This window comes from Amblyomma americanum, unplaced genomic scaffold, assembly GCF_052857255.1.
Source record: "Amblyomma americanum isolate KBUSLIRL-KWMA unplaced genomic scaffold, ASM5285725v1 scaffold_13, whole genome shotgun sequence".
Taxonomy (NCBI): domain Eukaryota; kingdom Metazoa; phylum Arthropoda; class Arachnida; order Ixodida; family Ixodidae; genus Amblyomma; species Amblyomma americanum.
This window is the reverse complement of record NW_027526485.1, coordinates 2,219,807-2,236,723: the sequence shown is the minus strand read 5'-3', so window position 1 is coordinate 2,236,723 and position 16,917 is coordinate 2,219,807. Positions and strand designations below refer to the sequence as shown.

The 16,917-nt window shown below is 44.4% G+C and overlaps 1 protein-coding gene across 50 annotated transcripts in view; it reads left to right on the top strand.

Moving 5' to 3' along the window:
• The window catches only part of LOC144111913 (uncharacterized), a 420,777-nt gene that overhangs the window by 295,107 nt on the left and 108,753 nt on the right, over positions 1 to 16,917 (top strand). For all 50 annotated transcript variants that reach the window (XM_077645003.1, XM_077644993.1, XM_077645002.1 and 47 more), the window contains one exon: positions 7,647 to 7,909. In XM_077645003.1, coding sequence (XP_077501129.1) covers positions 7,647 to 7,909 — 263 coding nt within the window. The remainder of the gene's footprint in view (positions 1 to 7,646; positions 7,910 to 16,917) is intronic.

Genomic DNA, 16,917 nt, shown 5'->3' with positions numbered 1-16,917 from the left:
AATTTGGCTGCAGCGCAAAAAATGCTTTTGCGAAATTCCACTGTCAAATCAAAGCCTGTTGGCGGCGTTGCTGTGGAATTTTATTACTGAAGCTATGAGTAGTTCAGTACAGTCATATCTTCTTTCTATATTCTATTTTCTCTGGAGCAGCGGTATAGGAAAGTGGTGCCACAATGTGGTGGGCAAAGGCGACCACGGTAGTCTTACCATAAAAATAAAGCAGAACCTTAACCACTTTGGTCGGAATCATCGCTCGGTCCACCTTGCATTGTGTGATGTGCTAAAAAAGAAAAAGTTGCACTGCTCTCCAAATAACATCAACATCTCTTGGTTTATTTCTGTCCCTGGTAAGACCTGTGACCACGTAATCGCGCGCTTGATTTTATGAACCAAATTTCTGGCAGGCATGATAGGGAATTGACACTCGGCATTTGAGTAAGGCGTAGACGTGCAAGCGAAAAAATCACGGGCCGTTTCGCTTGGGGTTAACCATGAATTATCGTGCGCTAGCACCGTTAGTTCTATTTTAGCATGGTTTATCTTGACTTCCTATGCTGTTGCTTGGCCTGAACATGCTTACTTTGGTTGATATGTCTTATGATGTAAGTTTGTATGTTACTGCATCATTTTAGACTTGTACTGCGGTATAATCGGTCATTCTCTACATTCACAGATCTCTGGTAGTCCGGATTCCGCTCCAGGCGCAGAGGTGCAGCGGTTAAGCTACGCGCCACTGCCCTGCGATGGCAGGTGCTGCCATCGGTGGGACTTGTGAGACCCATGTTGTTCCTTAGCAATCTCTCGTGACTAATCATTAATTGAACTGCGACGGTGGGCAGTTCGCTCACAATCCCATGTGCAGCTTGTGAGGACGTCACGTTACCAAGGTGGCCCACGTGCTAGAAGCAGGCTTGAGAAAGACAGACAACCACTTTTCAGCGGATTGGAAGCAATAGAGCACTAAAATTTCAACCACAGGAATCGTTCACTCCGGACTTGGGGAGTTAGTGATTGCCATTATTCAGCCCAAATGCTGCATTTTAGGAAGCCGTTTGATTTTCAAGTGGCCTCAATAATGTTTTGTTTTAATTAAGCGACCGCATAAGAGCCTTACTGCAGCGGAAAGCCGGCACCGCACCGGGGGAAGACACTAAAGAAATAAAAATTTTAAAGCCGGGGGAACGGGATCCGAACTCGTAGCGGCACTAAAAAATCAGTTCCACTGGCCGCTACTTGAGACCACTACGCCGTCGCCACAACTTTTTTTAAGCATGAGATTTATAAGATTGAAAATATATTATATTTAAATTAACAAAATTATTTACAAAGCTTTTAGGGTATGTCATGAAACACATCGCAAAAAGACAGCAACAGAGCAGTAGACGTGGGGCTGAGCGCATCACCAAGAAGGAGTGCCACTCCGGTTTTAAGTCAGTAGGTTTACACTTCCCTAATTTGAACCCTCAGTTGGGAGAAATCCTAACATCCTGCCTGTACGAACTGCCAAGCTCTCGAGCTGTGCTTGCAATGTCGTCGTCTTCTTCACGTAGCCACGCTCATGAGAATTGTTGAAAGTGCCAGTCTCTCACGCTGTAGTTTGAAAGCGTGGTCTTCATCATCTTCCATCCGTGCGTGTGGAAGCGTCGTCAGGGGAGCATGTAGCAATGTCGGAAGATTAGAAGCAGTGAAATTGAAAAGACCCAGTGCAATCGCAATGCCATCGGGTAATGGTAATTAAGTGACCTGCCAAATTTCCTTGTTCTGAGCCTATTCTGTGCTTAGCCCTTATTGTAATTGTCATGGTAAACGCTACTGAATTGTTTTCCAAACACTCTTGGCATACATTAGTTTTTGTACACAAACACAGCAACGGGCTGACTGATTTTAGCAGTCCTTTTTAGCACTGTAGGCATGGCAGCAGCAAACGAGGCAGCATGCTAAGCAGTCCTTTTTGCTTTCCTGTCCAGGTAGTGATTCCAATCTGCATATTGCGATAGGAGTGACGATCGCTTGCTAGTGCTGCTGCCATGCCCACCGTGTGTTCAGCGTTTCCTTTCTTGAGTGATCGCATTGTCAAAAGACCTGTTTTTCTTGTGGCGGTGTCGATACAAATCCTGGCCCGACTGAAAAACTAATGCTATTGGAATTGCTAGAAGGCCAGAGCAAGATTAATTCTACTCTGAAGGGCCTGCAGGCATCCCAAAACATAACTGAGAATAACTTTCCGGTTTCACTGAGCGAATTGATGGTATTGAGAAACAATGGTCGGACCTAAATCTCTTATGTCTTTTAGACATAAAATCTGCGATGTCTGAATGTCAGGAGCAGCATAGTACATTTAGGAACCAGACAGACGATTTAGAAAACAGAGGCAGAAGAAATAACCTGTTCATTTACAGAATAAAACAGCTTAGCGAGGAACTGGGAAAGGAAGTAATTGATGGTGTTTTTTTTTTCTTGAACAAGTTTTAACAGTGAGTGGTGTCAAAAGATGCCACAGGGTGGGTAAAAAGGAAATACATAAGGCACGACCAGTCGTTTTGAAACTCCTCCACTTCTGTGCAAAAATTTCAATATTACGATCATGCTATTAACTCAAAAACACCAAAATCAGCTCCAGATCCAAACACTAAAAAAAAACTCAAAATCATTAGCTGAGGACTTATCTAAACGAGTTAGGGAAATACGGAAACAGCAATGGAAAAGCTCTGAAGAAGAGGGAAAAGAAGGCGCCAAGCTTTAAAGCTAATCTATGATAAGCTAAGCGTTAATAGCGTACTGTATGGTTGGGATGAAATAAGAGCTCCTCGCTTTAGGCTTAGAAAGAAATCAAACAAGAGACTTCAGACCCTGAAAGTAATGAATGTTAATTGGAGAAGTGTCATAAACAAGAAAACTGAGTTGGAGGCTCTTCTGCTTTTGTATGACCCTGAAATAGCGGTTTTGAGAGAAACTTCGCTTAACAGTACAGCGTTTGACAGTGAGATCATTACCACTGGCTACAGTTCGTACTGAAAGGATCATGATGGTAGAGGTGGAGATGTCAGCATTCGGTTTAAATCATCCCTGTGAATTTTACCAATGACTGATGTACCCAATGTAGAGTTCATTTTTTGCACAACGTACTATGGAAACGTTAGACATATTATTGGAGCAATGTACAGGCTCCCCAACTCTACAGTTGCTGTATAAGACGAACTGAAACAATATTTGTGCACAAATGTTAAGCACGATAATCGTATTATACTGTCAGGATATTTTAATTGCCTGAAGTAGACTGGTCAAATTTTTCAGTAAAAAAATTGGCGGTGGTTTAGCTGTGGTTAAACCTGGAGTGACGCGATAGCACCAGCTGGCCGAGTGGAACTTGCTGTGTCGAATTGCAAAGTAAGTCTTCCGCCGCTTCGTTTCGCTGGGCGTTCCTTCTTCACCACGTTGCTGGTCATGTGACCAACCACGTGGCGGTGGCGGCGCCGCCACGCTGAAGGCTCGAAATGCTACCGTAATGTAGCTATGACTACAAAAGCATGACCCCCAAGGTGAAGCTATGTTTGATGTTGCTTTTGCCTTCAACTTATTGCAAAATACCATATTCCAGGGCAATTCTCAATCAATCCTCGACCTTTTTTTTGTTAGCGGAGCAATTACTGTCAAAACAGCTAGTCAGATAGTACATGGAGTATCGGGCCAGAAAGCTGTACTACTCACCACTGCAGACGCCGCTTTAGATAATAAATATACATCCTATCGAAACTTTCCTCGGGCTTTTTTTGAGATGACTTCACTTGAACTAAGCACATTGACTACATAATGGCTAATGTTAATCGCAAGCTGTTCGTTCTGAGGAGAGCTGTGAGTCTTTCTATTCCTTCTGTCCAACTGCTCGTATACAAAAGCATTATTCTGCCGATACTAGACTATGCATGCGTTATTTGGGACACTAAAACTTACACTAATAAGATAGAAATGGTGCAACGAAAAGCAGCTCGCTTCATTTGTAATAGATGTGGACGTACGTCAGTGACGGAACTGTTAGGACTTGCCTCCATTAACATAAAAAAACCACGTGTTTCTAGGCTAGAAAATATAACTCAAATTTTAAAACGACTGTTAGTGAGGGCGAGGGAGGGCCAGCAAATTTTTAGAAGTGAGGATGAGGAAGGAAAAGTAAAAATGAGAGCATTTGCCCACCTCTGGTTGCAATTATGAAATCTTAGGAGAACATGTATTTTTATGTGCTGATTCCAAATATTGTAACAGTTGTTACACTGAAAAGGAACTGCAGCGGCTGAACGAGGGCACCAGAGAAACGGACCTACACTTCAGCGTCGTCTACTTCTAGAGGCTGCGATCTCTTTCTTCTTCTACTTCCAATCCTCGTGTCACTGCCCCCTCTTCAGGAGCATCGCCCCGATGCGGTGTTACCGTCAGACCGAATAGCGGGGAGAAAAAGTGTTCAAGAGGTACGCCACGAGTCTGACATCACGGAATATGACTACATGCAGCCGGAAAGTCACTTGGGGGGTCGCTCGTAGTACGGCTTCATTTGCACCACATGCACAACGTCGCTGCGCTTGCCGTTGTGCGATGAACGAGCTGGCGAGGCTGGTGCAGCTTCGTACGTTACGTCGCTGAGGCGGCGGACAACAAGGTAAGGGCCGAAGTAGCGGCACAGTAACTTTTCGGACAGCCTGCGACGACAAACGGGCGTCCAAACCCACACGTAGTTGCCTGGGTGGTAGGTAACGTAGCGGCGTCCAAGGTTGTAGCGGTTAGCATCGATCTGCTGCTGACGGTGAATGCGGTGTCTGGCCAGTTGCCGTGCTTCTTCCGCGCGCTGAACATAGGTGGCGACGTCGACAACAAGTTCACTTTCACTGTCAGGGGGGTCCACGGGTAGCATAGCATCGAGGGGGGTGGTAACCTGTCGACCGAAGACTAATTCGAACGGAGTGAACTGCGTCGTCTCTTGCTGCGCGGTATTATACGCAAATGTTGCGTATGGGAGAATTTCGTCCCATGTCTTGTGCTCGATATCAATATACATGGAAAGCATGTCGGTCAAGGTCCTGTTGAGGCGTTCTACCAAGCCATTTGTCTGCGGGTGGTAGGCTGTTGTACGTCTATGGCTGGTGTGCGTGAGCTTGAGTACAGCCTGAGTGAAGTGGGCCGTAAATGCAGCTCCACGGTCAGTAATGATAGCTGCAGGAGCGCCATGACGCAGGACGATGTTGTGGACGAAGAAGTCGGCGACTTCAGCAGCAGTACCGTTTGCAAGTGACGTGGTCTCAGCGTATCGGGTCAAATAATCTGTCGCGACCGCAATCCACCGGTTTCCTCTGGTCGACTTCCGAAAAGGGCCGAGGAGGTCTATGCCAATTTGCTGAAAAGGGGTCTTTGGTGGTGCTATGGGCTGCAGAAACCCGGCTGGCTTCAGAGGAGGAGATTTGCGCCGTTGGCAATCCCGGCATGTTGTTACGTATCTACGCACGGATGGGAGTAAATTGGGCCAGTAATACTTAAGCCGAATCTTTGCCAATGTGCGACTAACCCCCAAGTGGCCGGCGGATGGTTCATCATGACAAGCGCTTAAGATTTCGGAGCGTAACTGGGATGGCACAACAAGCAGAAACGTCTCTTTGTTGCTGTAAAAGTTGCGCTTGTAGAGGACTCCACGCCGCGGAATGAAAGTCTGTAGTCCACGGCGAAACACACAAGGTACATGAGAATTCAAACCCTCCAGATACTTAACGAGTGGCGCCAACTCAGAATCTGCTCGTTGAAGCTGCGCCATACGGGAGATGCTAATGGCACAAAGAACAGGGCAATCTTCGGGGATTTCTTGCGTAGCCGGTTCCACGGGCGCTCATGATGAACAGTCCGCGTCCTGGTGCTGCCGACCCGATTTATAGACGACCGTAACGTCGTACTCCTGTAAACGGAGGCTCCATCTGGCCAACCGGCCAGAAGGGTCTTGAATGCTGGTCAGCCAGTGTAGCGAGTGATGATCGCTGACAACACGAAACGGTCGGCCGTAGATGTAAGGTCGAAACTTACTCAGAGCCCAGATGACGGCAAGGCACTCTTTTTCGGTCGTCGAATAGTTCCGTTCCGATCGAGAAAGTGTGCGGCTCGCGTAGGCGATTACTCGCTCTGCGCCGTCCTGCCACTGTACGAGGATCGCTCCGAGGCCGACATTGCTGGCGTCAGTGTGGACATCAGTCTCTGCATTCTCGTCAAAATGAGCTAGTATTGGTGGACTTTGAAGGCGGCAGCGGAGTTCCTCGAAGGCTGCGTCTTGGGCTATCACTCTTACACAGTTCCATAAAAAAAAAACTCCACAACAACATGTAATACAAGAATTTCTTGCACTCGAGGAAAAATACAGTACTTGCAAAACTTTTTATACAGATGGCTCAAAAACAGATGTTTACGTCGGATGTGCAGTGGTACAAGGGAATTGCAGTCAAATAGTAAGGCTTCCGCAGTGCGCATCCATCTTCACTGCTGAATGTTGCGCTGTCTGTGTAGCCATTGAACAAATAGTAAAGGAGAATTTCACAAACAGTATTATCTACATAGACTCCCTAAGCTTACTTCTCGCTCTCCACTCGAGAAATGCAGGCACTCCTATATTTGGTGATATCATACACAACATAGTAATGGCCACAGCTCAAGGGCAAAACATAAAACACTGCTGGGTACCAAGTCATATCGGAATTAAAGGCAACAAGAGAGCAGACTTCTGCACTGCTCAGGCTCGTGACAAACAAATAAAAAAAGTAAATGTGCGATTTAAAGATTGCATTAACTTAGTTCATCGTAACATAAGACAGAAATGGCAGTCCACATGGAACAGCGAAGTAAATAAACTGCATTGCAGAACTAGTTTTAGGTGAATGGAAGTTCTGCACCCACCTGGAACGTTTCAAGAAAATGATTATCTGCCGTGTTTGTTTAGGACACACACCTCGCACACAATTTCCTACTGACAAAACAAGATGAACCTGTTTGCGAAGAATGCGGGGGTAAACTAACAATTAAAACACATTTTATTCTCTTGTGCGAAGCTGGAAAAATTAAGGAAAAAGTACTTTATTCGATTTTATAACGAATACATTCCTTTTTATCCTACACTAATTTTAGGAGATAATCCAATTGTTGATATGACATGCATTTGTAGCTTTTGTAGAAAAACTGAGTTTCTCGAGAAACTCAATTTTTTACCCACTGGTACGTTTGAATTTTAATATATCTCAGCCACTTTCCCACTCCTGAGAAGGCTGAAGTTTCTATTTTGATTGGTTGGGAGCCTCGAGATCCTTGCTGAGCCAAGGATAGCTGCTGAGGTTACCCAACCCTTTTTGAAGCTTTTGCTAGTAGCCATTTCTAAAATTTTCCAATCAGTTCACCAGGTAGTACTAACGTTTGAGGCCCTCTACATCATTGATGATTTTTCACATATTTATAAATTCAGCAAAAAACTGTTCCTATACCTTGTGATGGCCTTAGTTGTCTATGTGCCATAAAACACAACTTTTGCAGTGTATGGGGGAGCGCAATGCAAGAGCTTTTTCATTGCTTGGGCCAAATTTTTCCCACTGTCTTCAGTGTTTTTGAAGGTGGCAATACCATGCTTGTTTCAGGGACCGCATTGGCGCATACCGCTCCTGACAGCCGCTCCCAACACCTTCCCCCCACAAGTGTGCCATCCTTTGCTGCGACGGGAACATCTGTCGAAAGTGGCTGGACAGCAGTGCAGCCTTCTGCTGAGTACAGCTTTGTGAGCACAAGTCCTCCTGTAGAGTCCATGGTGAATGGAGGGCAGACCGATGGTACGGCACCTTCCTCTCCACCTGTCGGCAGCCAGACCACCACATTTGATTACTACAAGGCCAGCACCTACTCGGTGAGTGGGATCCTACTTGTCTACAAGGCGAGCAGTACCACTTTCTGCACATGCCGTCGCAGAACATGAAACGTTTGTGACAGTTTCTGTACAAGTACTTCTCGCCTGTTTGCCTGCCACCGGTTCGTTATTGTAGCCTCGTTGCAAAATTGTAATTTTTCAAATGTTTCAACACTTACGGGATGCAGTATCTAGCATGGTGCCCTATGTGCAGCAAAATGAGCCCACCAATGGCACCAAACTTTTGCTGGCACATGTCGGGGAACATGTCTGCCATGCAAGCTTCTTGCTAGTGCACTTTGAGTGCAAAAGTGGAAGCAGTTTGCTAAGCAGACACAGCAGCTGCAAGAGTGATGAGAAGAAGGTTGACTTCTGTAATTCCTAGAACCTTTGTTCTATTGCTCCGTTCACGTCAATGCACTTGATGTCAAATGGATGTTGATATTCTTTTTGCTGAGTTTCATTGCTACGACATATGATGATGTGAAAAAACTGTTCTGTAATGCATCTCCAGTTCTGCGCCTACATAAAATGTAATTTTGTTCATCACGGTGACTTAGTGGTAGCTTGTCTCACTTTGCATTCTGTCTGCAGGAATTACAGGTGAATGTCGTTAAGGGGCAGTTGGTAGGAATGTGCAAAAAATATGCTCTAAAGGATACTGAAAGTTGGCTGACAATGACAAAATTGCTCATACTTGCATGTGGCAGTTATTGCCTAAGTAATCTGTGTCCCCAAAGAGGTTACGTGAGCATGCAAGGTGTGTCCAAGTATCTGTTACATGAGAAAAACATTACCTTGCAGTGAGAATCCAGAGAGAGTATTTAGCACACTATGCATGAAGAGTAAGGGCATGAAACAAGCACTGCTGTTTATTTGTCATCCTTTCTTCCTTATCCACGTCACCTCTGTGCTATTTTTTCTATATTTTTTTTTATAGACACCTACTTAGGCCACGAAGGACGGGACTGAGAAGGAGACAAACTCAGCTCTGACTTACGACTAAAAGGCTTGATTGCTCGCACGCAATAAATAGGCGAAAAGGAGCACAATCAACAGATGCAACACCATCAGTGATGATTGTCAATAAAACACACAACAACAAAAGCACACAGTCGCACCCTACACTTAGCGAACTTATCTGTTAAGATAGTCAATTCTTTTTGTGTTAGCGCGATGGAAGGTTTGCTTACGCAATTGTCGAGTCCCCGGTGAATTAAAAGAGCTTCCACGATTTCCCACATACGTTGGAAGCTGTTTTAATCGTGGAAGCGCTTTTAATTCGCCGCGGACTCAACAGTTGCGTCAGCAAACCTTCCATCGCGCTAACACAAAAAGAATTGACTATCTTAACAGATAAGTTCGCTAAGTGTAGGGTGCGATTGTGTGCCTTTGATGTTGCTGGTTTTTTTGACAATCATCACTGATGCTGTTCTATCTATTGACTGTGCTCCTTTTCACCTATTTATTGCGTTGCGAGCAATAACGCCTTTCAGTCGTAAGTCAGCGCTTTGTTTGTCTCTTTCTCAGTCCCGTCTTTCGTGCGCTGTGCCTTCAGTTTAAACCATGCACCGACTGGCCCAGGCAAACACCTTATTATAGACACCTAACTTTGGGTGCATATTTTCTTGTTTGTAATAATGCGTAAGGCATTACTATACATGGCTTATCACCTTGTATTCCGACGATCGCTAAATAATTTATAATCGCATTTCTTTCTCGTGCTGTTTCGGTTTTGGTTTCTACAGCCAAATGAGGACTGTGATGTCAACGTGCTTGCAGGTCACGTGAGACATGAAAAAACTGCAATATAATCGCTGCTTCCACATTTGTTGTCATTCCGGCTCTTGAGGAAGGCTGGCTTCAGCACTGCAGTAAATTAAAACGATAGAGCAGCGATTGTACGGATGCTTTTCCATGCCTCATGTGACTTAAAAGCACTCTTTGACGTCTCAGCCATCGTTCAGGTGTTGAAACCGAAACAGCACAACAGAAAAAAAATTCAATTATTAATTATTTAGCGGTCGTAGGTGGAATATCATCATGGTGATTCATGCGTAGTAGTGTTTTCCGCATCATTGTAGAGAAGAAAACATGTCACCAAAATTAGGTGTCTATACTCCTTTAATGCAAAAGCATTTCTTGCGTGGACAGAATGTGTCACACTTTCACCAATCCATAGCCAATCCACAAACCAATCCATAGCCATCCAACAAGCCAATCCATAATCCAAGAAGGCATGAAGTGCAAGTGAAGAAATAAGAACAGAAAATTGGGGGTCTAGGCGGGAATCGAACCTGGGCCTGCGGCGTGCGAAACTGGGATGATTCCACTGCGCCATGACAGTTGGACGTTTGCAGCCGAATAAAGACACGTCTAGTGAATGCAGAGTTGTCTTAGAAACATATCTTCGAGATATGTACTGAGGCATACATGAGTAATTATGGGCATATAAATTACAAATGTCGCATTTAACGAAGTACAAAAGTACGCTTCCGGTAAATTTACTTCTTGCTTGGCGTGTCGTAGCGCCATCACGAGGCACCCACTGAAATCTCACCTCACAGCGTATGACGATGGCCCAGCAGATGGCGCAACGTGGTGGCCTCGTTAAAGCCCCTTGATAATTTGAAAGTAGCGACACTCTCCTCCGCGCCGCGCTTTCCTCCTCGATTCTCCTTGCGCGGCGGCTGCGAGTTCTGCGCATGACACGCTTTTTCTCCTTGGCGCCCGCCGGCTGGCCCCAGCAGTGATTGAAGCGCGTGTTTTTGGGCCGGGTCTGCGCTCCAGGATTGAGCAAAATATTTGAAAAATTGCGAGAAAAGCATTGAGAATGCCCAAAGTAACGTTCATGAAGAGATTGGTTTCTTAGAACTGTTTGAATGGAGAATACTGATGTAAACAAAGCTTTCAGGCGAGTTCTGTACAGCAGACGCTTTTTAAGTCATATGATAAGGTGTTTTACTTTGTGCACCTGATCTTGTACTGCCTCTGACTTTGTCTGCGTTCGTTTCTTTAGGCGTGAACTCTGTCACCGCGGTAAAACTTCGGAAAACGACCCAGGCTGGTGCTTTGAACATCAAGATCAGAGAAGGTTGAAGCGGGACTTAGTCTATTACGCTACTGTCAAGCTGTCTAAGCATAGTATATATCACGTGATAAACCGTGAGATTGGATCATTGGTTACTTATACACTTATTCTCACCAATTACTGGGCCAAATTAATTGATATCTAGTAAATTGCAATTAAAACGCACATTTGTGCTGCAGCATCGAGTCATATACCGTTGGAAAGCTTAGGCCAAGTGTAATGGCACTGTGCTAGTTAGCGATTCACATTAATTTGTGTAAATAATTAATTTTGTATAAAACCAAACTTTGAGCCAGACGATCAAGTCATGTAGCGTTGAAAAGCTTATGATGAATGCAAATGCTCTGAATTAGTTAGCGATTCCTGTTAATTAGCATTAATGAGCTATATGCAATCAAAAGCACCCTTTGCATTATAGCATCGAGTCATATACCTTTCGAAAGCTTAGTTTCAGTGCAAATGCGCTGTGCTAATTATCGATCCGAATTAATTAGTGCTAATTATTTAACTGCAGTTAAACCCAAACTTTGCACTATAGATGAAAAACTAAGGGCAAGTGTGAATGCATTATGCTAGCTAGCCAAATTAAAAGAAAAACCTCACAACAATAGAGATAACACTCTAACTAAGCTTAACACGAACTGCTTCGAAATGTTTTTCTTTGCTTGTGCATACTTGGGTGCAGTAGGTCTTACTTAGCGTGCACCTGCTTACAATAAATTAGTCATGAGTGCATCTTCCGTCCCTAGGTTTGTCTCATCACTGTGAAAGTGGCTTTTGCATTCTAGTCTGTTCACTGAATAAAACAGTTGCGCACTTTCAGTGCGATTAAGGAACGCAGACAGCCATTCATCGACCGCAATTCATAGAACAATATTAGGCACTGGTGTCAAGGAAGCTTAAGAATATGCTCGGTATACCTATGAGAGAATGCATTCTATATCTCTAGGAAAGATAAATGCCCCTCGATAATGTAATATTAAACTTGACTCCGAAATTTTCGTTTCACTAAGTAGCAGAGTATATAAAGCTTGTATTTTGATTAGGCATCACAAAAAAATGTATCATTAAAGAAAATGAGAGCATGGTCAGCAGGATGATTTATTTTCGTGCACGCACAAGAACATTGATTCACAAGATACACGTAACAGATGGGAGGATCACATAATAGTCAGCATCTACGCTAGTGCAGAAATGTGCTGTGCAGTATTGATGACAGTTGAGAAAAAAACATGCTCAAGGAAATACAACAGTGGTGTATGTCATAGCTCAAATCGTCACTTTGTACATGTATACAGCAGTTTCATGCTACCGAAAGTTGACGGACAATGGGATCTTACGGTAAAAGCTTCTCTGTTAAAAATTGCGGATTTGTTGTTATAGAGACGAGGCTGCTGGTGCAAGAACTAGCACGTTTTGAGCCCAGTCGCTATTTGCAGAGAAGATGCAATGCACGGATGCTTTGGTGATTCGTTCCGGTCTGGCCTCGCATGCAAAATAACCTAAAAACGAAGCAGCAAACAACCCTCGGAAGGATGCCTTCCAACCAACGGTGTCAACTATTTGTTATGACGTCGTGGCTAATCCCCTGACGTGAATATATATGGTGTCATGAATACCGCACAACCATCTTCAGGCCGCTTGCTGCAGTTGTACGCGCAACAGCACGGTATAGCGCTTGCACGTCGCAATAAAAGCACAGCCCGTAATATTCGCTCGCCGAGGCTAGGAGAAAAATAGCGCGACGGAAAAAGAAAAACGCAAGCAAAACACCGGACGCCCGCATTTCCAAGGGCAACGGCAGCGAGACCAATCGTCGCGCAGGAAATCGGGCGGAGAGCCAACCCTCAGGAAATAGGCGAGAAAGGGGTGAGGAGAAGGCGAGGAGGTTGCGCGGCGGCGGCAAAGCTTTATGGTTGGCGGAACTTTCATATTATCAAGGGGCTTTAGCCTGCGTGGGTGCTTTGTATGGGATTAGCGCCCTAACAACGGGGCCTGTGATGCATGACGCAGTTGAACCAGAGTTGGGGCGAGCGAAGCCCCATGCACAAAAATTAGCACCAACAGAAGCAGTAGCAGAAGAAGCAACAGGATACCAAACAGTCATAATGTAAGCTCAAATGCTTTCGCATTACCGCACGTAAGTTGTCTTAAAGGGTCCCTGAAAATGGTGTTAGAGGTTGTCTATAACACGCTAGCATTATTTAGAGTAGAGGCCACCGACTGTTCATGTCGCGTACAAGAACTCGAAAGCGAAGTGACCATTTACAATATATTTTTTTTAAATTTGCGCTTCCAAGCCTTGCGGTGCCAGGCTTTCGCCCTAATCTGCATGCAGCACCCGTTACGTCAGCAGTGGAGTGGTGCACACTAAGTAAGTTCAGGATATGTCATAAAATCAAAGCAAGTGAATTTGACAGGCTATGCAATAACTCCACAGTGCCCAGTAAATTAATCATCCGTAGCTGTGAGAGCAGGTTTACATCTTGAAGAACGCAAAAGTAACGAGGGAAAGAATATTTTTTGAAATTCAGAATACTTTGTTTCTCCAAAAACACTGCAAAAACAAAAGACAAATATGCCCCACTGCAAGGAGCTGAGTAGCAGCACATGAAAAATGCATTTGCAGTGCAAGATACTACAGCTACTCCCACATGCCTAAAAAATTCAGGTGTGAGAGTAGGGATCCTCACCACACAGCTCCAAGCTACCCGATGATTAGCACATTGGGCGCAAGGTACACTCACAGAGAAAAGTTTTCACAATATGGATTTCTAGAAAAATATTTATTTTTGCATTGCCTCAGCTGAAATTTGTTCAATAAGATCGAGTATGTCTCCTCATGATTCTAGGCTTTTGATTAAATTGCTTTCGTTAACAGCACAGAGATGAATTTTTCCGACAAACTCTCATCCCACAAATTTTTATCCATCACTGTACAATTACACTGCACTATAGCTGGATACCCCCCCACAGCAAAGAGCAAAGAAAAAGGAAGTATCCATTATGTTAAAAAAAGAAACTTGCACTGTAGTTCAAACTTACCTGAAGGCTGCTGCTGTACACTTCAGGTACTATATAGCTCCTAGCTTAGGTCAGTCATAGCCACACTGCATGGGCAAAAAAAAAAAAAAATGAGAGAGAAACCTATACTGCACTTCGTCAACAATGCAGCAAAATATAATCTCTGTCGGAACTACCCTGCCCACAAGGTTCGCTGGTGAATCACGCATCGGGGCACTGACAGTATATTTGATGATCCACAGCTGCACAACAAGTAAGGAAGAGGGGCCTGCTCACAATCCAGGAACATGTAGCTCTAGGGATGCCATATATGGTCCTGCTACCTGGCAGTTTGACAATGCTGCACCAACGCACTGCATGATCCCACTGCACTCAGTGCTCAGTGATTGGGAAATAAGTGAAAAATGTGTGACTGAAGTTCACAAATCTAACAGAATGCTTAGGCTTTCCTAAACAAAGCTACTGCAGAGCGCAAAGTACTGTGCAGTAGATGGTTGGAGGCTTTGATTCAGCAAGCCTAATGAAACAAGTTAAGCTGTGAAAGTAGACAACTTTTACATATTCAACCTACCTGTGCTTTCCGTGACGTGGCATGATTTAGGCACCAATACACTCTTCAAGTGGGCCACATCCACACTGCAAAGGCAATAGGAAAATAAGGAAAACTCAGTCGCTAATCAGTGCAAAACTTACACCTTCCTGACAGTATGCTTTCGCACGTTCTGTTTTATCGCAATTCTGAACTTACGTACAATTGCCTTAAGATTTACACCATCTAACTACACTCCGTCTCAACTTTTTTAGCAGTGTAGAGCAAAAGACAGGCATGACGCACTGGCTTCTGGAGCTTTGAGTTGAGCTCGCAAACGCAAGTAAACACGTTTGCAGCAGCTATTGCATCGTGCTTGTAACTTCCGCTCCATTGTAAACAAGTTTTGCAGTAGAGTATAACTGTGTTAATGCACTTCACTCATCCGACAGCAACACTATGAAAGTAATTTTCAAGCACAGTTACTTACCTCGCAAGTGATAACACCAGGCCGCTTCTTTCATCTGAAGCAACAAAGCATCGGTGTCTTAGCAAGGGTACGAAACTAGACCTTTTTCGGGTTCAAAAGAAGGTCTTTTCGAGCGTGTAGGTGACATCACATTTGTAGCACAGCTGAGCAAGCAAAGAACAAACTGCATATTGCAGCAAAAGTAAAGGTCAAAAGGAGCACCACGCGATGAAAATTAACGCGACGATCGCGCTATAGTGAACTAATCGCACCCCAGTTGTTGACAGATTGGATTGCATCAATTTTTATGCCTCTAACTCTGCCGCGGCCCTTGGTAGGAGTTCAGTCGGTTTATTTTTCATGGATGGCTGCATGCATGACTGCATGCCTCAGTTACCTCAAGGGAATGCTGGAGGAGAAAAGGATCACGAGCGCTGGCTCCAGAAAGTCATGCATTTAGATTAATTCAGGTTACTTCACATTAACACCATAGTCGAGCTATCTTAATTATTCTGAATAATAATCTAATTGCTGGTAGAAATATGATCGAGTGAATTTTGTCATTTACAAAATAGAATTTCTTTTCAATTTTGTGTCTGGGGAAAACAAAATATATATGCCATGTCGTAAGTTCACATTCCTAGAGGGATATTTACGGCTACTCCTCGGACATCTGCCCATGGATTTCCGCCAGCCATCCGGTAACAAATGTCCCTCAGACATACACAGAATCTTTGATGTGTATATCCGGATATGGACATCCTTAGAGATGTTTACGGACATCCCAGCCTGCCACTGAATATTCGGACCTTACTCGGACCTACCACGGATATCCGTAGTTGAGTGGGTACAATAGACAGCTATGCGACAATGCAGCTGTTTATTTGTTTATTTATTTATTTATTTGAATACTACCAGTCTCTAGTTGAGACCTTAGCAGGTGGGCATTACATGTATCATAGCAAAGGATAACAATTCTAAAAGTGGCTGTGCAAAAGACAACTATAAACTAGACAATTCATAGCACAGAAAAAACTCGAAAGAAGTTGACAGATTTGCACAAGAAAAAAAATGCTCGTGAAAGACATGGGAACACAAAAATGGCAACATGGACGAGTAAGGGAACAGGACGAGCGCTGCACTATCAACAGGATTTATTCAAGGAAGAGCGTTTATATAGCCCCTGCCCTTATCCATGCTCTTAATCGCAGTTGACATACAATCGCCTCTCGCAGATGTGCATCAAGAAAGAGCATTTCACTGTGGCGAAGAACAACTGACGTGTCACTGATGCAATAATCACCTCGCTTCTTGATATAGAAGGCTTCCACGAGCTCACGTTCTGTCTTATCTTGGCTTTTCAAGAGCACTTTGCAATTCGATAGTCGAGGCTTGCAGGCTATACGTTTCTCTTTCGAGCAGGCTTGGCAGTGGTCAGGCAGATGGGCACCTTTCTTGTTTAATGAATTCTTGTGTTCAAGCAGGCGCTCATTAAGACACCATCCAGTTTGTCCAACGTACACCTTCCCGCATGTAAGCGGGAACTCGTACACCACTGCTTTCTTGAGGCCAACATGTGGCGTTCTGTGTCTGATGGTGCACTCTTGCACTTTTTTTCTCCCAATGCGAGAACACATTCCTGCGAGTTTTCGAGGCGCTTAAAATACCACGTCGACGCCGTATTTATTGGCCACCTTCTTGAGGTGTACCTAAGGTACAACTTCCAGCCTTGCCAGCTTTTTTTCTTGAGGTCATTTGTTTTCCTTGCTGCCCTTCAGCTTTTTCAGCAAGGTCTGCGTCATGGAGAGAACCAGGCAAGCCGGGAAGCCTGCTTTCTGCAGCCTGGACACCTGAGATGCAATGCAAAGCTGGCGTGCATGGCATGGTGGCAGGAC